We start from the raw sequence: 25,602 nt of genomic DNA, 5'->3' as shown, positions 1-25,602 counted from the left end.
TAGATATATATAGATATATATAAATGTGATGGGGATATTATACCATTCTTCTTCTAGAACAATCCAAAGCTCATTTACATTTTTTGGCAAACTTTTTATCTTCTTTCTGTCTAAGTAGTCCCAAACATGTTTGATTATATTCAAATCAGGGCTCTGAGGAGGCCAAGGCATGGTTTGAAGCACTCCTTCCTTTTCCAGATTTGACAAATAATTTTTAACTAATATGTAAGAATGTTTGGGATCGTTATCCTGTTGCAGGATAAAATAATCCCTGATCAGTTGTCGTCCAAAAGAAACAGTATGATTATGTAAAATATTTTTATATTTTTCACCTGTAAGCTTTTCTGTTATTCTAACAATATCCCCTACCCTTAAATTGAAATACACCCCCAAACTTGAATATTCCCTCCACCGTGTTTGATAGTTGATGCTAGATGGCTCCTTCAATGTCTCTGCCTTTCTTTGACTAACATACTGACATCTATTCGTCCCAAATATTTGAAATTTAGATTTGTCTGTAAACAATAACTTGTCCCATTGATTTTTCTGCCACTCTTTGTGCTCTCTAGCAAACTTTAATATTTTTTTATCACCTTTGCGTAGTAAAGGTTTTTTAATAGCTACACAGCCTTTTAATCCAGATTTTATTAAAGATCATCACACAGTAAATGCATGTACTAAAGTTCCACTAGCTCTTTTAAGATCTTGAATAAGTTTCTTGCAATTTCATAATGCTGTTATTTTTAAAAACTGTTCATCATGTAGGCTTAACCTCTTGGGATGACCAGACTTCTTTTTATCCACTACATCACCAGTTTCATTATATATTTTAACTATTTTTTAAACTGAGGCTCGCAAACAATTCAGACATTTGGCTATTTTAACTTCACTATAGCCCTCTTCATGTAAAACAATAATGCGATTTCTGTCATTTATTGATATCTTTGGTATTTTATTAGTACTAAAACTATATTATTAACGAAATCATTAACTAAAATAAATAAATATAGCTTTATTTAAAACAATATCTTAGTTTAATTTAATAAAAACTCAATATTATTTACTTATATTTATTTAAATGTAAATTTAAAAATTTCTTAGGTGCTAATTTCTTTTGCACAGTACTGATTATTGAAAAAAATGTCGCAAACATCTTCATTTTTCAATCATTTTTGATCTAAAAAAAATATATCCTTAATTTTTAGCTTTTTAAAAAATCACAAATTTATCACAAAATAGCAACAATAAAAAGGTCAAAATCTTTAAAAAATCACATAAAATCAGTTTTTTTCATATCTTTTCCAACTTCTTTTCTATTTTTAGTTACAACTTGCATTGTGTCTTGTAGTAATCCTTCATCATGGGTTTGAGCCACAAAATCTTGAACAAGTCGAATGTGGCGCTCAGCCCTATCATTGACCACTGCAAGGTTTGCTACTTGATTTTGAAAATTTGTACATTTGAAACATTAAAGTTATCATCTATCCATGTTTGTATCATTTCTCTAGAAATACCTAAGTAAGTAAATTTCAGCCAGGACTCCTCTGTAACAAAATCAGACAAAACTGGCATGGGAAGTATATGTGTTGGTGAATCTGGTTGTTCTGTACTGAACTCATCAAGTGATGGAGGATCAAAGCTTATCAGCTTTAGAGCTATTTCAACTCTTTCCTTTGAATCTAGATCACCATTTGCTATTGAAAGAATAACCAACTGAGGGGTCAGGTACCAACTATGACGAACCAGGCTTGAATGGAGCTTTTTTGCCAGGGGACCATACTTGGATTTATATAGCTCATTTGACATCATTTCTAAAGACAGTTTGAAAGCATCCAAATCATTTGATGGTGCCTGGGCTGCAATAGGAGACTTCAGGAAGTATGATCCATAAAATGTGACAATAAAGTCAGTTGACATTTGCAACATATCTTTCTCACTTTTATTCAATTTTGAACTTATCTTCGAAGTCAGCTGCATGGTCAGCAAATATAGGCAGTCAGCCATGAATCTGGCATGATGATGTGCACCTGGTTGCTTGAATTGGAAACCAGGTACATGGCCCCCAAGGTAGTTCACATAGAGCTTATTAGTCTCCTCTTTAAAAACAATCTCTTTTCAAGGCTGTTTCACAAAAATTCTTAGTATCTATTACTCTTGTATGAAAAGTAGTACCTACTTTAAACTCATCTCTGTCATAGTTAAAAAAAAGCAATTGATCCATATTTTTAGCTCCTTCTTATATTTCTTGCCAGTTATTTTGGAAATCTTTATATATTGCTCTTGATGGCAATTTTGTTGTTCCTTGAATATAATCCATTGCATGTGATATGTGCCTTTCAGATAGGTGGTGCCTGAAAAAATTTAAATATGAAAAACTGTACACTGTACAAAGCACTGGTCGTTGAAGCACATGATCCACCAGGAACTTTATAGCCCCATTGTACTTTCCAGTGTTAGAGGCAGTTGTATCTGCACTACAACCAATGATTTGGTCAGTGAGCTCATAGTATTCTAAAATGTTCTGAATAGCAATAGCTTGATCCTGTCCTTTAGATGACTCAATTTCTAAAACTCCGAGCAAGAAATCTAGGAGTTCATTGACCTGGGGTGATGAAAGACTGAGAGCTAGCCTTTCTACAGTTTCAGACATTTTTTTTTCAGTTCTATAATGCTTGACAAGTTTTGTATCAAAGTGAAGGACAACCTTTAAATCTCGTACTTTGTCTAGATTTTCTTCTCTGACCATTTCTGCTTCATTTTCAATAACAATCGTTCTGTTTCTATGCAGACCACTCTTTGATACAGGAACTGTATTGAGATCAACACCAGCGATACTGAAAAGTGAGGCCAGGAGTGAGGTTTCTGCTCTAACGCTTACCTTATACCTGGTCAGGAATGGAACCCATTTGTCAAGAATGTCATTCATTGAAAGCTGCAGGCAAACTCTATCTTTACTAATCTTTTGTTTTTTTGGTGAAGGCTCAAAATAACTATCATTATCAGTTGCACTTGTTCCACTTGATGAAAATGATACTTCCATCTCAAAATTTTTCATTCTTTCCTTTCCCTCTATTGTTTTCTTCTTTGACCTTTCCTGTCTCTCTTTTTCCCGTTCATCTTCTCTATGCATTCTCTCTATCATATCAAACATTCTTTTTTCTCCATCTTTAATTCTGTCATGATAAGATTTGTCTTTACTGTTGTCAAACTTTACCATTTCACCTCTAAATGCTTTCTTCAGGAACTCAATGTCCTCTCTTTTTGCATCTTTGTCTCTATTTTCATCATTTTTGATCAGATTTAAGATATCTGTTTTATAAACTTGAAATGTACAGTTTGCCTCATTTACAAAATCCTGTTTTTTTTTTATTTAATTGCTCCTGTTTCTCTCTATTTTCATAAAGGGCTCTAACTTTGCATAGTTTCTGGTAGCGATCAAAAGATTGTACAAGCTTTTCCTTGACTACTTGCTCTGTTAACCGAAACTTTGAATCAAAACCACCCCTGTCCCAAAGATTTAACAGTTCTCTGAGTATACATACACTAGTGAATTCCCCTCTGTTTTTAATTTCACACTCCCCTTCACTGCAAACCATAAATCTTGACCTTGACATTTGTGCACAGGATAAGTTTTGTTTATTGTTCTTTGATCTTAGCCAATATATTCGACAACAAACTTCTCCTATTGTGGGTAGTCTAAAAAAATTAAAAGTAGGTTTACATTGTTTGTCTACATACAACTATTTTTGATAAACAATTTTACTCAGCTTTTTTTAATACTTTTTAAAAGTAAATAAAAAATATAACCTGTTTGGTGCAAACATATGAAGGGGATGCTGAAGCAAGTAGAGTGTTCTTCTACTCCTGTTGGTTCGCTGAGGAGCTGGACTTCTGCTTTGGGATGTACATGGGGATCCTGGCTGATGGTCCCTGCTAGTTCTAGGAGAGGTATTTCTCAAAGAAGAATGACTTTGGCATAAGGAAGGCTCTTTGGAACTCTCCTCAGTTCTCTCTCTTGCTGCACTCTGACCTTTTCTGGTCCTAGAGGATCTGCGGAGGGTTCCATCATCATCACTATCCATTATATGTTTTTTTTAATTTAGATATTTCTGAAAGTCAAATGTAATAAAAATCAATCAAGTCACATCAAATAAAAAATAAAATAAAAAAAAACATATGAATTAGTAAAATTGCAGATGTTTTAATATTAAATATGATAGGATACAATTTTATAATGGGTATTGGTATTTTTTTGTTTTCAGCAGGCCTAAAAATTAAAATTTTATTAAAAAAAACATGTTTAAGGTCATTTAAATGCATTAAAATTACATTATAGTTTAGAATATAATATTATTTTCTCCATTTGATGTTTTGAAATATTTTTTTAGACCAAAAATGTCTAAAAATTGAAAGAATTCTGTAAAATTTATGAATAATCACACAACCTCTCATATGAAACCTGCTTCTACCTGAACCAATGTACTTAGAAGTCTTAAATTTTTTTTGGTGGGTCCTGGGACCTAATGATGATGATTAAGAATGAGTGCTAACAAAAATATTTTGGTCAGTTTAAAAGTGGGACACCCTATAATATATATATATATATATATATATATATATATATATATATATATATATATATATATATATATATATATATATATATATATATATATATATATATATATATATATATATATATATATATATATATATATATATATATATATAATATATATATATATATGTATATAATATATATATATATATACATATTATATATATATTATATATATATATATATATATATATATATATGTATATAATATATATATATATACATATATATATATATATATATATATATATATATATATATATATATATATATATGTATATAATATATATATATATATATACATATATATATATATATATATATATATATATATATATATATATATATATATATATATATATATATATATATACATATATATATATATATATATATATATATATATATATATATATATATATATATATATATATATATATATATATATATATATATATATAACGGGTGATGCAGAAGTTATCGGACAAAATAAAAACGTAAATAACTTATTTATAAATAAAAAAACAAACTACAATTATATTTTTTTTAAATAAAGCATTTATATTTTAATAAAAATAGATTATTTTTTATATGAAAAAACACCACCATCTGCAATTGATCTCAGTTTTGCTCTGACGCATTTCAAATGCGACTGTAAAAAGTTTAAATCAATTTCTTGTAGTTTTAGTTTAATGCGATCAATCAAAACTTGCTCTGTTGAAGCTTGCTAATCTCCCTCGTGCTTGAGGCACATTTGGGGGATTCTTTATCAACGTAATAGACATATTGGTCCATCCAATTTAGAGAATCTTTAGAATAATGAGAACTTGCTAAATCTGGCCAAAATAAATAGTTCAAGTCTCCATGATACTTGTGAATAAATGGAAGAAGTCGTTTTTCTAAACATTCATTAATATAGATTGATGAATTGATCGCTACAGCCTTGGAAGTGCGAAACAATGGCTCGGACATACCACGGTCAGATATGGCCGTGGTATGTCCGTATGTCACATTAATTATTTTTTTGGAAATTTCTCTTTTCCTATAAAACGAACACTTTCTGGGCATGTCTTTTTGTTGATTGTGTAGTATCCAGAATTTCCAGGCATGTTGTCCCCTGCAAAACAAAAGTATTTTTCGTCATCGATGACTAGAAGCAATTTTGTGTTATAGAGTTGGTTAACTAGTTTCCTGCTTCTTTTCTTTGCCTTTATTTGTTGTTCTATAGTGTATTTTGGAGTTTTTCACGTTTTCTATATTTAATATTCATTTTTTTTAACTGACGACCAATTGTCGATTGATTTACACCAAATTTAATACCTATTTTTCTGACTGACCCCTTTTCGATTGTTGACAAGTCTCGCCTCACCAGGGTGCTTTCTATCAGAAAACGATTGAACAGTTTCAAGTCTTTTTAGGTTATCATATATTGTACTTCGAGCAAATCCTTCCTTTTCAAAATGATTTCAGCTGCATTTAACCTCATTTTAAATAATTGTGTTTTAAATAATAAATTTTATATTTTATAGAACTTTATTTTATAGTTTTTGTGGTTTTATGCCTACGCATAAAACCACAAAAACTAATTATTATGCTCAAATAATGAAATTAGAATTTGTCCGATAACTTCTGCATCACCCGTTATATATATATATATATATATATATATATATATATATATATATATAGCATGGGTATATATATATATAGCATGGTATATATATATATATATATATATATATATATATATATATATATATATAGCAGGGGCACTTAAAAAAATGGGTATATATATATATACCCATTCTTTTAAGTGCCCCTGCTATATATATATATATATATATATATATATATATATATATATATATATATATATATATATATATATATATATATATATATACCATGCTATATATATATATACCCATGCTATATATATATATATATATATATATATATATATATATATATATATATATATACATATATATATATATATACATATATATATATATATATATATATATATATATATATATACCATGCTATATATATATATACCCATGCTATATATATATATATATATATATATATATATACATATATATATATATATATATATATATATATATATATATATATATATATATATCTATATGTATATGTATATATATATATATATATATATATATATATATATATATATATATATATATATATATATATATATATATATATATATATATATATATATATATATATATATATATATATATATATATATATATATATATATATATATATATATATATATATATAGCATGGGTATGACAAAAAAGCACATTTCATTTTTTTTGAAATAGCAAAGCGGCAAAAGATGAACTTTTACTTGTATTAACTTAAAATAATAATACTTTCTTCAAAATTGGAAAAAAAGTCCCCACCAGTGCAGGTAAAAATTTGGTTTCAGCTGTCTGAAAAATGCAAAAAATTCAAGTTTTTTCATTTATAGCAGGGGCAGGGGCACTTAAAAAAATACCATGAGAGTTATTTTTGTAGCTTGATTTATCTACTTTTAGATTATGTTTTGTGTTTTGGTAAAATGATGAGAAGAGTTGATCTTGATCATTCGCAAACATGTGTATATTTGAGAGTTGGGGGAGGGGGTTTTTTAATTTTTATGTACTTTAAATATAAAACATTTTTGTAATGGTACATTTTTTATCTAAAGAAAGACTATTTTATGGTTTTTAACCAAGATTTTTTATCAGTTGTTTTAAATTTTAAACAATGATAAGCTACAACCATTAAGTTTTCTCCATCCATTTTTGTTTCTAAAAGTTTCAATGAGGTCTTGACTAGAATTAGAAGCGTTCTGCACTGTAATGTAGAACAAAAAGACCAGTGACAAATTTTTTTTAAATCTTTGATAATCTGGAAATTAGTATATAATATATAGCGATATATACACATAGCACATAGCTGCAATAAGCTCCAGTTTGATGAACTGGTTTTCAGCCATTCTGTCTAAAGTAATCTCATTTTTAACAAATCAAAGAAAAATCAGTTTTCAGGCCCTAAAAATCTTTAATTGTTATATAACTTGCAGACATTTCTGTTTGAGCTAATTCAAGAGCTATTTTATGTAACTATTTTACAAATAATGAATAAAAATAGGATATAATATACTTTTATAAATATTCTAAAAGGCTAGAGATACTGCCTATCTTATTATCTCCATTATCGCAAGTATCTAAACATTTTATTGTCTCCTCAAATTTGTTACTAACCAAACTTTTTTTCCTAATGGACTCTTATAACCTTTAAATTTTTTTCTTACTTCACATTTCACAAAATTTTTTTCGCGCAACATTTTTTGAACAGTTAATCCTTTCTGATCATTAAAAAAATTTACATCTTCTTGTCTACTTTTTAAAACTTGTGTTTTATCTTTCAAGATGATGAGTTTTTTTATTTTTCATCAAATAAATCTTCCTCTTTTAAAACCACATTTTTGCCTTTATGGCTTTGTGTTTGTTTAAATTCTTTTTATTCCTTTTTAACTCATTCTTGTCTCTAAATAGCATATCGAAAGTAAAAAATTTCATTAAAGATATTGTAACTAAAAACATTTATATATTGATATTTTTATCATAATAACATATTACTATATTATTAAGTCAATTTAAATATGGACTGAATTGTAAATTTATAGCATTTTACTATAATATAATAAATATCTGATATTTTAGTCAGTATTTTCTTCACATGATAAAGGGCGCATTGTAAATTTTTTTGCCATGAGACAACCTCCTATTTCAATACATTAGGCCATACAAAAATAGACATGACTCAATACTAATTGTAGAAATGTTTAGATATTTTGTTTTAACAATTGCTTGTTGACAATTTTTTATTTACAAAAAAATTAAAAAAACTTTACAAAATTCTTTTTTGACTCCTCCCTCTCTCCTCTCCTTCCTTCCACTCTCAACAATCCATTGAAACGTTTAGAAACAAAAGATGAGAAGCAAACTTAATGGTTGCAGTTTATCATTGTTTAAAACTTAACTGATAAAAAATCTTGGATAAAAACCATAAAATAGTCTTTCTTTAAATAAAAAATGTAAAACTAAAAAAATGTTTTACATTTAAAGTACATGAAAAAAAAATTCAAAAGCCCCCCCCCCCTCCCCAACCTCTCAAATATACACATGATTGCAAATGGTTGAGATCAATTTTTTTACCAAAAAACAAAACATAATCTAAAAGTAGATAGATCAAGTTACAAAAATAACTTTCATGGTATTTTTGAAATTTTGTTAAGTGACCTTGCCCCTATAATAAATGTAAAAACTTGAATTTTTTGCATTTTTACACAGCTGAGACCAAATTTTCATCTGCACTGGTGGGAAATTTATTTTCGATTTGGATAAAAGTATTATTATTTTAAGTTAATACAAGTAAAAGTTCATCTTTTGCTTCTTTGCCATTTCCGAAAAAATGAAATGTGCTTTTTAGTCATACCCCTAATATATAGACTTGGCAGAAAGGCGTGCGATTTGAAATCTTTATATGACCAGGTAAATAATATTTTGTCTTGACGATTTAACCATGGCTTTTATCAAATGTGCTAAAAAAATGGATTTTTAATTACATTGAAAATAACTTAGACGCGTTTATCTTAACTAACTTTTTTTATGTTAGCAAAACGCTTTTAGCTAATGATCTTAATTAAAGTATCATTGAAAGTTTTATATATAATTAAATTATATAAAGTTTTATTTATATTATTTAATTATAATTTTTTCATAAGTAAATTAAACAAACTAAAATTCATTAAAATAAAATTTAAACTTATAAGCGACAACTTTAAACAGTGACGGTCTCTTTAATAAACTTTACCATAAGAATTGTTAAAGTTAATTAACTCAAAAAGTAGGGATATTTTGTTGAGAAGAAAAAAAAGGAGAAACTTTTTGAAAGCCCTTCGAATTAAATAACTTTGGTCTTTACTTATGCTTTTATATTATTGAAACGCATTTAAATAAAGTAACAAATCATTCCTAATGATTTTTTACAAAAATATTAATAATATATACTTTTTTTTATATTTATATAAGCATGTATTTTTTATTATAAATGTCTTTAAATAAAAAAAAAAATTATATCAACTTTTTAAATAAACGATTTAACAATTTTTTCTTTTGTTTTTTTAAAGTTTTTTCATAGTTAAGATAATTTTATTACAGGAAGGTGTGTTAAATCACACACCTTCCTGGCCAAGCCTACATATATATATATATATATATATATATATATATATATATATATATATATATATATATATATATATATATATATATATATATATATATATATATATATACTATATATATATATATATATATATATATATATATATATATATATATATATATATATTATTTTTTAATAATTAACTAAATTTATTTTTATTGAAAAATTTCAACTTTTATTCAATAATCTTTTGGTGTACGGTTTTAAGTTTACAGTTCCCTCAAATTAAGGGGTTTAAACTTTACATGGTTATAATTTCTAAATACTAAAAGAACAATAGATGAAACCTAAAATCAGTCCATAAATACAAATTTATAGTTAATAATTGTAAAAAATTATAAAATTAAAAATTATAATTGTTCTCATATGCAGATAAGAGGAGGGCAACATTTTGGGGCTTTTGCTGTTTCCGGTCTCCTATTATTGCAACTTTTTGCAAAACATCCTAATTTGTTATAGACATTTGTTTATTAAAATAAAATTAAAATAAAATAATATTAAAATAAAAATAAAACTAAATTAAAAAAATAACAATTAAAAACATTAAAATGATAAAATAATCATGTAAAATACCTTTTGCACTTTTATAGAAGGGAACATATTTTGAAATACTGTTGTCATTAATTTCATTTCTACTGCTTCTGTGGCAAAGTTATTCATAACCACCTAAAAATTTAAAAACTCTAATTCATTTCTTTGATATTGGTTTAATTTATTTTGTATACTTTTTCATATATTTAAGATATATTTCCATGTTTTATTCTACGTAATCAAGTTTTATTTTTATGATTTCAAAAGCTTTAATATCTATCGGGTAAGAAACTTGACACTGCTGCTCTAAAGTTTTTTTTTACATCCTTAGGTTCCGAGTTTGATTCCCACCACGCCCCTGGTAGTACTGTGCTTATCTACTGTGTTTCTCCGCGCAGCGGCCTTGTTCATCAAGGTTTGTGTTTCGGAGTTATAGAGTTGAGAGAGGGTTATAACAACAAGTAGCCTCCTCATCTGTAGTGGCCCTCTTGGCCTTGGGGAGGTGAATTTAAAAAAAAAAAAAAAGCTTTAATATCTATCGTGTAAGAAACTTCACACTGCTGCTCTAAAGTTTTTTTTTACATCCTTAAAAGTGCATGGTTAAATAATAAGATCAGTAATTTATGCTTAACATTGCTGAATTGAGGATGCCTCAAGGTTGTAGAAACTTCATACTATAAGCTGAATTAACACATGATTGTTTTATGTGAACAATAGCTTGTTTTATTAACTTTTTTTTAATTATTCTCTCTTTTCTTTTCCATTTGTGTTACAATATTTTCTTTTTTAGTTAATAATAATTTCAATATATTTTTTACATATTATATACAGGGTGAGGCAAAATTAACTCCTAATTTGGTTTGCTTACAATTTTGAAATAAATGAAAATTTTTTGTTTTTTTTCAAACATGTTTATTTAGCATTTAAATTTTTTGTTTGTCAATTTTCAAAAATAATATCAACTAAATGTCCGCCTTTAGCGGTTCTACACAAATCAGCTCTTTTTATTGAATTTTTCATTAGTTTTTTGAGTATTTCAACCGGTATGTTTTCTATTTCTTGTCGAATATTGTTATTTAGTTGATCAAGAGGTTGTGGTTTAATCACGTACACCTTTTCTTTTAAATAACCCTTATAAAAAGAAGTCTGGAGCTGTTAAATCAGGTGATCTTGCAGGCCAATGCAAAGCACCAAAACGAGAAATTAATCGACCTGGAAAAAAGTCTTTCAAAATCTGTGTTGTTTCTTTGGCTGTATGTGGTGTGGCACTGTCCTGTTGAAGCCACATATTGTCCAGATTTTGTTCTTCCAATTGTGGCATTAAAAAGTCTCAGATCATTTGTCAATAATTATCACCAGTAACAGTCAAACAGTTGTTTGTCCATTTTCGTTTTCAAAAAAATAAGGTCCAATGACATTTTTGGCATGAATAGCGCACCAAACTTTTATTTTTTGTGGATACAATGTTTCATGAATGATTTGTGGGCTTTCACTTCCCCAGAATCGAGAACTTTGTTTATTGACATGGCCACTGAAATGAAAATGTGCTTCATCACTCATTATCATTTTTTTACTAAGATTATCAATTTCACTTGCAAGATTCAAAATGACATTACTGTACTTTAAACGTTGATTATGGTCTCTGGGCAATAGTTTTTGCACGTCTTTTGGTGACTCTGCAACACTTTCACGAAAACGATATTTTCTTCAGAGCAGGTGGTCTTCCTGAATGGTGAGAGTCTAAAGTTGTTCCATGCTGTTCAAATCGATTTGATAAAGCATGAATTGTTTTCTTATCAGGTGCTGATTGATTATGATGTCTTTTTCAATATTCTCGTTGAGTTAACACAACTAACTTATTTTTTTGAATAAAAATAGTCACAATTTCTGCACGTTGTTGTGGATTGAATCAATTCATAATTAATTTTGTGCTATTCTACTTTACAACTGTAAAAAAAATAATGAAAGTTAATATCAAAATAAAAAATAAAAGCTCTTTCAAATAGGGGAGTTAATTTTGCCTCACCCTGTACAATCCTTGAAATAAAGGTTGGCATTCGGCAATGCCAACCTAACTGCCAACCTCAAAGTGTTTGACCTTGTTTTTATGTTTTATGGTAACCACTTTGTGTTAATTTTTTTTGCTGACTATCTGCCGAACCTCTAACAGTTTGAGAAACTAGAAAAATGAGGTCGGCAATTTATTGCCGACCTCATCTTTTCTAATTCCAAGGGTTGTATATATTTTATATTGCATTACTGAACATGAAATTTCATAAATATAAATAAATATACATCAATTGGATGCATAGTTAAAATTTTAACTAATAAAAAATCAAATGGGTTATTTAAGTCTACTTTTTCTTTCTCAGTTTTAAAACAGAACTGCTCTACTTCTCATACAGATTAAAAATTTTTTTGCATATACAATTCAGCTCACATTCTTGTATTAATGGTATCCTAACAAGTGTTGTTAACATACTTTTCCCACTAATATTATTCTATTAAAATGGAAAATCTAGGGTAGAAATGTCTGCTTGCTTACCTTTGGTATGCAAAAAAGGCTCTAACAACAATTTGATTGAGCAATTTTGAACTAATTGCAAGCTAAACAGACAAGAACATGCAAATTTTTTAATTTTTAAAACACATAGAATATCGGAAACTTCGTCATAAAATATTGGAAACTTCGAGCAAGGCCGGCGGTCAATTTGCCCGACCAAAACATGAAATCAAGGATTTTTTAATTTTAATTTTTTTCTTTGTTTTAATTTTTATTTTATAGCTCTTTATGACTAAACTTTATAAATACAAAAATAAGTTAATGCTTGAAAATTAATGAATTCGTATTAATTTAGTAATAATAATTTTATTAAATAAAATCAATACTTTTTTTAAAAGTGCAAACAGGCAATTGATCATTTTTAATTTATTTAAAAATAATTCATTATATTGCAATGACATCGCAAATAGAAGGAAAAGCTACCAGAAAAATAATTGAAAAGATTAAATGAAATTAAAAAAATAAAAACAACTACAATTGCCGGTTTGCACTTTTTAAAAAAGCATTGATTTTATTTAATATTATTATTATTAAAATAATACAAATTTTCAAGCATTAACTTATTTTTGTATCTATGTTCTTAGTTACATGCAACAATTTCAAATAATAATAAAATAAGAACTTCAATCTCTGAAGTTAAAGAAGAAAAACTACAGCACATTTTATATCTCTAGCTCATTAAAATCATTTCAAAAACCGCTAATGTTAATTAGTTAATAATAATGTTGTTAACTCTCATTCACAGATACTATTTCTATCACAGATACTAAACTGTATTTTTAATATTAAGAAGATGATTGTTTTATGAAACTCTATAAAAACTAGTAATTTTGGATTATTAGTAATTTTGAATTTATCTATAAATCATTTATTCATTTATTTGCAATATGCAGCACAACTTATGAGTAAATAAATAAAAAGATTTAAAGAAATATTTTATATTTTATTATTATTACTAAAATAATATACTAAATATCTTTATTAAAATGATAATAAAATAAGAACTTCAACTGTTTATGAAAAAAGCATTTTCATCACCATTAAAATGAAAATAATTTAAATAAGTGAAGTAAAAAACTTAATAGATATAGTTTATGTCATGTATAATATATTCATCAAAGAAGTGAATTAACCCTGAATCCATGGTTATTAAAGCAGAAAAATTACTGGTTTCGATTATGATGCAATAATTATTAGATAAAAATTTTAATAACAATAAATTTAATATATATTTGAATATATTTTAAATAGTAGAACTAATAAAAAATTATTAATAAAATTATCAATTTTTAATTATTGAATTATTAATAAAAAATCAATTTAATGCTATGTTTTTGTCTAAAAAAAACAACCAAGCAGTATTGAAAAAAGAATGTATTAAAGTTTTTTGGTTTTCAAAATAAATTTAAGTTATTAAAAATAAAATTTAAAAGATTCAGCATCACTAAGTTTTGCTAACTTCTGTCCCACTGTTTAATGATGGCGTATATAACCTTTGTGCTTACATAAATTTTTATTGACTAAACATATCTTTTTTATAGCTTTAAATATATCAAACTTTTTTTCATATCTTCATATATATCTCGTTATAATTTACTTTAGTTGTCAGTATGTTTTGTCTTTTTGTCTCCTTACATTTTATGGTCTTCCCTTGTTACAATTAACCCCTTAATCTCCATCTATTTTACACCTAGATCTACTCATAATAAACCTATGATCACTAAATCTTCCAATACTTCTTAACAAATTATCATAAAAAAGTATAAAATGCTAAAACAAAATTAAGCAATTAAAAAAAAAACAGTACCAATGGAGGAAACTTGAACTGTTGCCCGACAGTTTTTGGTCGGCGTAGAATCGATGTAATATCTTTCATAAGGGAATACTAAAACCATGAAAAAAGAATTAAAAAAGGATAAACTTTTTTAATAATTATTAAATCAATAAATTTGATTTTAAATGAATGAAAAATAAAATAAAAAAATGAAATTTGAAAATTAAAACCTTTTTTTTCTAAAAAAATCTCAAACCTCATTAATTCTAAAAGTAAGTGTTGGTCCTCTAGGCAATCGAACAATTTTCTTAAATTAAAAAAAAAAAAAACTGTAATAAACAAAATTAAAGTTAATACAGAATGTCATTAGCAATAGAAAGTTATGAGTGAAGTAGTAATAGCAAATGACTAAGTGACATCATATTTTAGTTGTGAATAGTTGTATATAAATAAAAGACATAATTATAAATATCTAGGAAATTGTAAATAAATTATGTTAAATTTCACAAAGATGTTTTACGCATAATTGACAAAAAAAGTTTTTTATGTGAAACAACTAAAACTTATACTAAAAAACTAATCTAAAGATTTGTAACTTCCAATAATCTTACCATATATGGTGATTTTTCAGTTTTTGAGAATATTATAAAATGCGAGATTCCATAGGGACCAGCAATATGAACAAAATCTTTCAAAACATTGCTTTTAGTAACCTTAAAACAAGAAAAACATTTACATGAAAACAACAAGTTTATGCAGTTGTTTTTTTTAAATTGTTTTAAAGACCAGAATAAATTTAATAACTGTTTTTAAAAACTTTTTTTATTATTTTTTGATAGACTGCCTGCCTGAACCACACCCTCTGTCGATGTAGCAACACTCCTTTTTAGCAGCAGGCTATAAGATAGTTGATGTAGCAGCACTTCCTTGTGGCAGCAGACTATAAGATAGTCAATGTAGCAACACTCTATGCATGTTTTACAGTAAAAAAAATTAAAATAAAAACATTCAGAATATTTTTATTTAAAAAAAAAAATAAACATTGGGCATACTGGTCTAAATACCCTGACTACATTTGGAGGACCTTGTTTTTTAGAAGACAAATTTAAAAACTATATTATGTAATTAAAATATACTTGGTCCTCTAAAAAATTGCGTAAATTTCATTAAACTTTTTCAAAATAAAAATATGAATGATTAACCAAAATAGTCATTAATGTAATATTGACGGCTTTGAAGTGGTAGACCACTATTAAAAATAATAATAAAATCATTTTTTAAATTATCGATCTTCAAAGAAATATAGTTATCGTAAATAACGAATTTTTAGTTAGTTTTATAACAAAATGGCTCCGAGGCTCAGCGGAGGAAGGGTACACTAGATGATTTTCACTCAGACGCTAAGGCTTTAAAGGTGCCAAATTTTTATTGGATACTTATTTTTTTCCTGAGGATATAAAAAAATATAAACTTATAAGAACAATTTTATAATAACTGATATACTTATTTTATGTAAGAACAAGTAACTATAAAAAAACATTTCAATAATTTTCTTAAATTTATTTAGTTTACTCTTATATTATACATTTATTTAGTTTACTCTTACTCAAAAAGTCACATGCTTGGTCTGGGCATTTACATTCATAACAACTCACCAATTTGTTGGGAAACTAAGTTTGAATCCACAGACTATTCTTTTATGTGCTTTTGTTAAGCACCACTTCACTCTATTGCTTTTCTCTTTATTCTATATCACTCTCCTTCATCTCAAGACTGCACTCTTTTTGATGTTATTTCTGATCAAATTGACCAAGCTCTCTCTCTTTATCCATCAGCTAATATAGTTGTTGTTGGTGACTTTAATGCTCACTACTCCGAATGGCTTGGCTCTAGTGTCAGTGATTCTGCAGGCGTTAAAGCCCACAACTTTTACTTTTCTCAATCTTTAACTCAAATAGTCAACTTTCCAACTCGCTTACCAGACAACCCGAATCATTTACCTTCTCTACTTGACCTATGTCTTGTTTCTGATCCTAGTCAGTGCTCAGTTTCTCCACATTCACCCTAAGGTGCTTCTGATCACAGTTTCATCTCTCTAAAACTAATATCTCACTCTTCTTCATCACCTGATTCCCCCTATTACCTCTTAGAACTACCTTAAAGCTGACTGAGACTCTTTCTGTGATTTTCTTCGTGACGGCCCTTGAGTAGAAATCTTTGGTCTTCCTGTCGACAAAAGTGCTTCTTACATAACTTTGTGGATTCAAGCTGGCATGGAATCTTTTGTTCCCTCTCGACGATTCCAGATTAAGCTTCACTCTCCTCTATGATTTTCCTCACACTGTGCTGCTGCGATTGCCAATCGAAACCGTTACTTCCATATCTATCAGCAAAACAATTCTCGATAAAATAGACGTCTGCTTATTACTGCTAGAAACCATTGTAAAAAGGTTTTGTCTAACACCAAAGTCCACTATTCTCAGGTCATGAAATCTCGTATCTCATCTCAAAAATTAGGCTCTCATGACTTCTGGAGAATCTTCAATAGTATCAATAATAAGGGCAAATCTTTAATTCCACCTCTCTTGTATGGTTCAGACTTTGTCACCTCACCTAAAGACAAAGCTGAATTGTTTGCTAAGAACTTTTCATCAATATCATCTCTTGATTCCACTAGTTGCTTTCTACCCGATATTGCCAACAAACAGGTTGATCCATTGCTTGACATTTGTATCACTCTAGCTTCTATATCTAAAGTGATTTCCTGCTTAGACTCTTCTACAGCCTGTGGCCCCAGCAACATACCTGTTATTGTCTTGCAGAAGTGTTCTACGGAGCTGTTGTCTATACTTTCAAAACTATTCAACAAGTGCTTATTAGAGTCTTGTTTTCCAGCCTGCATGAAAACAGCATCTGTTATCCCTATCTTCAAAGATTCTGGAGAGCAATCCAGTTCATCTAACTACCGTCCCATTAGTCTTCTTCCAATCATAAGCAAGGTTTTTGCATCTTTAATTAATAAACACTTAATTTCTCATCTTGAATCTAATAATTTACTTTCTGACCATCAATATGGATTTCGATCTTCTTGTTTTACAGCTGATTTGCTAACAGTAATAACCGATAGGTTTTATCGTGCATTAGATAAAGGTGGAAAGGTTAAGGTTATCGCTCTTGACATTTCAAAAGCTTTTGATAAAGTTTGGCATGCTGTTCTTCTCCATAAGCTTTCTTCTTATGGTGTATCTGGCAACATCTTTAAGATTATTGAATCCTTCCTTTCCAATCGTAATATAAAAATTGTCCTCGTTGAACAGCACTCTTCTTCTTATTCTGAAACTTCAGGGGTTCCTCAAGGTTCTATCCTTGGCCCAATACTTTTTTAATTAACATTAACGATCTTCCAGATATTCTCACATCTAAGGTGGCATTGTTTGCTGATGATACAACCATTTATTCTTGTCGTGATAAGAAATCAACACTCTCTGATTGCTTATGGGAAGGGGGGCATTTGAACTTGAAAAAGGATCTCACTTCTGCTACAGCATGGAGCTCACAGTGGCCGATGAACTTCAACACAGATAAAACTCAATATTTTTCAGCCAAACGTTATCACAATAAGTTAGATCTTCCTACATTTATGAATGGTGATGTATTCGATGAGTCATCTACTCTTCATCTTCTAGGATTAACTCTTACTTCAGATCTTTCTTGAAAACCATATATCAAATCAGTTGCAAAACTAGCATCTGCTAAGGTTGCATCTCTTCATCGAGCTCAACACTTTCTTACTTTGGATTCTATTTTCTATCTCTATAAATCTCAAATCCGGCCTTGTATGGAATACTGTTGCCATATCTGGGGCGGATCTTCTAATGATGCCCTTTCTTTTTTAGACAAGGAGCAAAAACGCATTGTAAACATAGTTGGATCTGCTCTTGCAGCCAACCTCCAACCATTATCACATCGTCGTAATGTTGCTTCTCTTTCCCTTTTCTACAAATACTGTAATGAGCACTGCTCTAAAGAGCTAGTGTCTCTTAGGCCATCTACTAAAATTCATTCTTGTGTTACTCATCATTTAATTAAGTCTCATCCTTTTTCTGTGACTGTTCCTAAGTGCTCCAAAAACTCTAATTTTTCTAGTTTTTTTCCTCGAACATCAGCTCTTTGGAATTCGCTTCCTTCATCTTGTTTTTTTGATTCATATAACTTGCAATCTTTTAAGTCGTCCGTCAATCGTTATCTTGCTCTACAATCTTTATCTTTTCTCTTCTAGTAACTTCCTACTGCAATTAGTGGTTGCTTGCAGCCTTGTTGGAGGCGAAGATGTTTAAAAAAATATATATATATATATATATATATATATATATATATATATATATATATATATATATATATATATATATATATATATATATAATTAGTAAAAAACACTAAACTTTTTGTGTAAAAGTGTAAAAGTGTAAAAGTGTTTTTTACTAATTAATTATTGCTCTGTTCTTTAAGAACATTGAGCACTCTATTTGTAAAATACGCTAACATAATTTACATATATATATATATATATATATATATATATATATATATATATATATATATATATATATATATATATATATATATATATATATATATATATATATATATATATATACTTTAAAAGAAAGAAAAAGAAAATATTAAAGTAGGATATACTCCTATAAAATTAATACTAGCAAAGGCTAGTATTGATTTTAAAGGACTATATCCTACTTTGATATCTTTTGGCCCATATCCAGTCCAAGCTGATCGTGTTTAGATTTTTACACAAAGGAACCATTAGTGTCTTAAGGATTGTTTGTCAAAAAATCTAAGCCTGATCAGATTGGCGTAATAGTTATTTGGTAATTTATGCATTCATATATATATATATATATATATATATATATATATATATATATATATATATATATATATATATATATCTTTCTTTCTATCTATCTATATATATATACATATATATAAATTTTTTTCTGAGTTCAAAATTATTTTTAAGTTGTAAAGTGTAGTATTATATTGTTTTCTAACATCCGTAAATATGCTTTGAAACAGAAAAAACAAAAAATGGGCCAAAAATGTATGTAAGTCGGACATACTCCTTTAATTAAATACAGAAAAACCTAGTATAGCAAAAAATATTTTATTTAAAAAAAAAATAGAATATAGAAAATAACTTTAAAAAATTGTTTACTAAATTAGGATTTGAAGTCAATGTCTTAAAGTTTCACTACCAATATGCACTATTTTACCCTGCTTGTGTGTTGGTTTAGACTTGGCAACCAAAATAGATTCACTTAAAATTACAGTAATTATTCAAAATTATAATAATTATTCAACTTTTACAAAAATATATGATAGTTACAAAAAATAGCCAAATCACATGTTTTTTTAATTTATCGGAATAGATTTTAAGACAAAACTTTCATGAATCAAACAACTTTATCACATTGACAAATATATAAACTTAATTACCTTAAGATTAGTTGCAGTATATGGCTCCATTAACCGTCTAATATCTTTAATCAATTTTTGAAGAGTAACCCCCACTTCACCACGATTAAATACAAAGGAGCGTGGAATTGAATTATCAGTTATTTCTCCAGCAGGTTTAACTGTCTTTTTTTTCTAAATAGATTAGTAGTTTTTTTTTTCTTTATTTAAAAAACTTGACAAAATATATTTATTATACTGAAACATACATTTATATTTATGATAACAACATATACTCGTGTAAAAAAGCAAAACAAACCTTTTTAGAAGATCTTCCCATAACTCAGCAAATTAACAAACTAATATATATTTGTATGTTTATTTTTCTAAATAAAAAAGATTTCATAATTTTATTGAACACTTAAAACTATTTATGTTTAGGTTGTATTTTTATTATTGTTGTTATTATTGTTGCTATTATTACTCTTCTTATCATTGTAATTAGTATTATTAGTATTATTATTATTGTTATTATTGTTGTTGTTATTATTATTATTATTATTATTATTATTATTATTATTATTGTTATTATTATTATTATTATTATTATTATTATTATTATTATCATTATTATTTATACTTATAACTATTTTATACTTAAATTACAACAGAAATATCTGTGAAGCTGGGAAAGTAACTAATCTCTGGTATTGTAGATCCAACATAAGAAAACTTATTAATAAAAAAGAAAGAATAATAGCATGCCTATACTAACAGTTAATATTAAATAAAAAAATAAAGGATAAAAAAATTGAAAAAACAGTGTTTGTTTAAAGATTAATTTAAGCAAGCTTGCTTATAAAGGTCTTAACATATAAATTCACTTTAATAACAGTGTAAATAAGATATGTAATAAAAATTGAAAATTCACAATAGGAGGTAATTCATGGTTCAGAGTGCCAGCCCTCTTAACAATAGAATGGACTTTTAGAAATACAAATCAATCAAGTCTCGTAAAAAAAATGAATTGGCAATATGTGATTGGCAGTCATTAAATACTACAAAATGCACCTATGCTTGGGTTTGTGAAATTTGCAATTTCATCAAAAAAATTAAATTGTTTGAAGACTTGTGACAATCCTAAAGTTTATTTGTTTTACTTTTTTTAGTGTTTAACTAATTTCACCTCATTTAGTGCCACAGACTTTGACACAAAAGACTTTGAGATGAAATTAGTTAATTAATCTTTAAAAGGTGTTAAACTTTTAAAGATTAATTAACAAAACACGCATCAATACTAAAAACTACATTATATTTATATTTTATAAATATCAATATTCATAAACGAAGTTTAATTCAATAGAGGTAACTTCTAGAGAAGTAAATAGAGTAATTTAAGTGAGTTATGTTTTTTTTTTCCTAATTCTTCACATATAATAGATCAAAATCAAATGGTTCAACAATAGCTATGTATCATTACTCAATACACAATAAGTAAACTAGTTGAGGACCTCAACTAGTTCCTCAATGAGGTAAAAAATTTTATTGATATGTCAATGATGAAGTAATTTCACAACAACTTTTTAAATTTTTTACTATAACCTTTCCCAACTTACAAAAATGCTGATACCTCATCCAATAACACCCTAGACTGAAATACAAATGATTTGTTTTAAAATACTGATAATCTTTCCCATAATATATATCTAATAATTTAAGAATTTGAAACTTTTACAAACACGCTTACCTTATTTAAAATAACCAATATAAGATTTTACGACAAAGTTTGCTACAATTGAAGTTTAAAAATACTCAAAATTTGACTACAGTTTTTTCAACAAGCTCTTGTTATTGACAATTGCTACTTAAAAATTCATAACTTTTTGTAATGTAGTTCAATTTCGATATAGTTTACCACTGGATACTGTTTTCAAACCTTTTAAAATGATATATAACAACCTAGTACTTCATTAATCTAAAAATCTTATGTAACATACCTATTTTAAATCAAACAAAAATGAATTTGAAAAGAAAAATGTATTTATTCCAAAAAAGTAAAGATTTCTTGATTATTGGCATATATGCTGTTGATTAGGGAAAATTGTTAAATCGAAAATTTATGGTAAATAATAATGCTACAATGATTCAATCATTGTATTATTATTATTTACCAAGTTTTAAATTTACGATTTTACAATTTTGTTACAATGCAAATCACCCAAATACAGAACACGTGTTGATCGAAATATATGCGTGACTTATCGATAGATTACGTCTACTTAACCGCAAGTAAAGTAACTCTTAATTAGGAGCTTTTTTGGTAAAAACAGTAAGTTAAGTTGATAAACTATACGCTGTGTATCCTTCCCTCAAAAATAGCAGAAAGTTAACTTTAAGTCCGGATTTTCTAATACACTAAATTTTCTAATATAAAATAATGCCATATAGTTTCCGCTCAGTTTTTTGCAGTATATGAAAACTATGAAGCGCTGGCGAACAATGAACGAGGTTGATCCTACAATAGACAAAACAATAAATATATTTTCGAAGATTTTAAAAATAAAAATTCCATCTACAGAGTTTTTAAATGATTTAGGATTAGTGTGTGATGCTTTCCAAAAATAATTGGATGTTAGTTTGTAACTGCAAGAGCACAACATGGATCTGAACAAAGCGATACAAAAAAAATAAAAATCACTGGTACAAGTATTCAATAAAATGAAGGCGAAATTTTGATCTCTATTACAAATATATATTTTAGCTATTGCACAGAATCTTTACTTTAATGGAGTTTTACATCACATGAAAATTTTTTATTGATCCGAACTCCTTTTATATAAAGCTAAATGAGTCGAATTTAAAAAAGGCTGCTGGCTAACAAGGACGTTGAGTCAACGTAGTGGGCTTGGATCTAAGACTGAAACCATTAGCCATTTAGTTTTTAAGGATGTTTATTACAAGACACTTTCACGCACTGTGCAAACTCCAAATTTAAGTATGTTCATGCCTATGAACGTACTCAAGTTTAAAGTTTGCACAAACCCCTTAATTATATAAATTTATAAAAATATTTTGGGAGGAGGGGGAAGGGAGTAGAGGCGAGGGGTTGAAAATTTGCATGATCATAACTATTATAATTTACTATATTTTTGAATGAAATATAAAACCTGTTGAATAATTTAAATTAAGTATAAGATAGTGATAGTTTTTTGATAAACATTGAGTCTTTGATAAACAAGTTTCTCACATCCCATCTTGAGCCAAATAACTTATTGTCAGACAATCAATACGGATTTTAATCCTTTCGTTATACGGCTGACTTGCAAACTGCTGTGACTGAAAGATTTTATTGTGCATTAGATGGAGGCAGAGAGGCTTGAAAGCAGAGAAGCTATGGCTATTGCTCTTGATATTACTAAGGCTTTCGACAAGAACTGGCATGCTGGTCTTCTCCATAAGCTTGTTTCATATGGTGCATCTGGGAAAATTTTTGAGATTATCAATTCGTTCCTTTCTAACCACTTTAATAAAGTCATTCTCGAAGGCCAACACTCTTCTTTATTTTTAGTAACTTGTGCGGTACCTCAAGGTTCTATCCTTGGTCCTATTTTGTTTCTTATCTAGATTAATAGTCTTCTCGACAACCTTATATTTAAAGTAGCACTTTTTACTGATGACTCAACTTTATTCTCCTGTCTTGAAAAAAGTCTTCTCTTTTCGATCGCTAAGAACAGGCAGCCAATCTTGCATCTGATCTCACTTCTGTAACAGATTAGGGCTTACATTGACTTGTAAATTTTAACTCCGACAAAACTCAGTTATTTACTGCTAACAACTATTGCAGTACTGTCAACATTCCTATAATAATGAATGGCAACCCTCTCACTGAGTCCTATTCTTTACATCTTCTTGTATTATCGTTTACTACTGACCTTTCATGGAAACCATATATTCAATCGATTGTTAAATTAACATCTGCTAAGGTCGCTTCCCTTTATCGTGCACGCCATTTTCTTACTCCTGACTTCATTCTCTACCTTTACAAGTCTCTTTTTCGTACCTGTATGGAATAATGTTGTCATTTGGCTGATTCTTCTAATGATGCTCTTTCTCTTCTAGACAAGGTCCAAAAACTTCTTTCTTTTTTCGAAACTCTCTCACATCTTCATGTTTTCCTAATTTATTCAACCTTCAACTTTGTAAGTTTTCTGTCAACCGTTTCCATGCTCTAGACTCTTTACTTTATTTTTAGTAAATTTTTTTTAATTGCTTTTAGCCTTGTTGGAAGTAAACCAATTTAAAAAAAAATAGTCAAAAAATTTACTCTATTACTGCCTTCATGTTTTGGCAGGGAGAGCAAACATTTTGTGGTATTCACAGGCCTCTATCATCGCGATATTTTGCAAACCCTCCTCATTTGGCGTGAAAATACTTAAGTTTGGAGTTAATACACTCCGTGAAAGTGTCATACCTAAAGCATAAATAAACATAAAAATCTTGCAGACGCCCTTGTAGATTCAATGAATGCTTTGTAAAAAAAAAAAAACACTGCCTTAAAGTAAATTTCCTTTGGTAAACGCTCTTTATACTATCCCTGTCAGACTTATTAGATTTGCGGGACCACTTAAATGCTTTGATCCTTCAAAGTATATTGGTTTGACGTTACTTTAGGTTTTTAGCTTTAGATACTAAAAGCAAGAAAAGTTTTAAACTGTTTGTCTGAAATAGGATGGAAAATCTTTAGGATTTGTTATAAAATACAGTTTATCGTTTCATAGTTTGTGACTTATTTAAAGTTTGGTATCTAATAGACCTAGGATGCAATCAATTATTCGCATATTACAACATCACTAAACAATTGACCAGAAATGCTTGAGCATCGATTAAACAGCACTTCTGTACGTTTTCTATGGATAATACATTTTCAGCTTTAAGGATACAAATAAAGTTCTAACTAAAGCTGCAATGGATCAGTAATAGTTCATTTTTAATATTACCTCATACTTTAGGGTATCGCTAATACAATTGATTTATAATTGCAACACCACATTGTTGGTTTACGTGCAGGGTATTCAAACTACACCAAGTTTGTCAAAATGTATTTCTTATTTTGGTTACTTTTACGTAAAACTACTGATCAAGTACTGAGAAATCAAAACCTGAATAGTTGAGTTTTATGACTATTGTAAAATTCGATTGCGTGATGAGCATAAGATTGTTGTAAATGTTTAACCAATGATATTCTAGAGGCTAGACCTCTGATAATATTAACATAGTTTATGACATTCATGTTTAAATGAATCTGATATAAACTATATAATATAC

The 25,602-nt window shown here is 27.8% G+C and overlaps 1 protein-coding gene across 1 annotated transcript in view; it reads right to left on the bottom strand.

The window, feature by feature from the left end:
* The window catches only part of LOC100205843 (suppressor of SWI4 1 homolog), a 49,134-nt gene extending 28,455 nt beyond the window's left edge, over positions 1–20,679 (bottom strand). The window contains exons 1-6 of the mRNA XM_065791198.1: positions 20,597–20,679; positions 20,320–20,472; positions 15,417–15,518; positions 15,062–15,112; positions 14,839–14,916; positions 10,511–10,603 (exon numbers count right to left, since the gene is read on the bottom strand). Of these exons, the coding sequence (XP_065647270.1) occupies positions 10,511–10,603; positions 14,839–14,916; positions 15,062–15,112; positions 15,417–15,518; positions 20,320–20,472; positions 20,597–20,617 (498 nt within the window). The 5' untranslated portion in view covers positions 20,618–20,679. The remainder of the gene's footprint in view (positions 1–10,510; positions 10,604–14,838; positions 14,917–15,061; positions 15,113–15,416; positions 15,519–20,319; positions 20,473–20,596) is intronic.
* Between the last annotated feature and the right edge of the window lie 4,923 nt (positions 20,680–25,602).

This window comes from Hydra vulgaris, chromosome 02, assembly GCF_038396675.1.
Source record: "Hydra vulgaris chromosome 02, alternate assembly HydraT2T_AEP".
NCBI lineage: Eukaryota > Metazoa > Cnidaria > Hydrozoa > Anthoathecata > Hydridae > Hydra > Hydra vulgaris.
The sequence above is the reverse complement of the archived record's forward strand: the minus strand, read 5'-3'. Positions and strand labels throughout refer to the sequence as shown.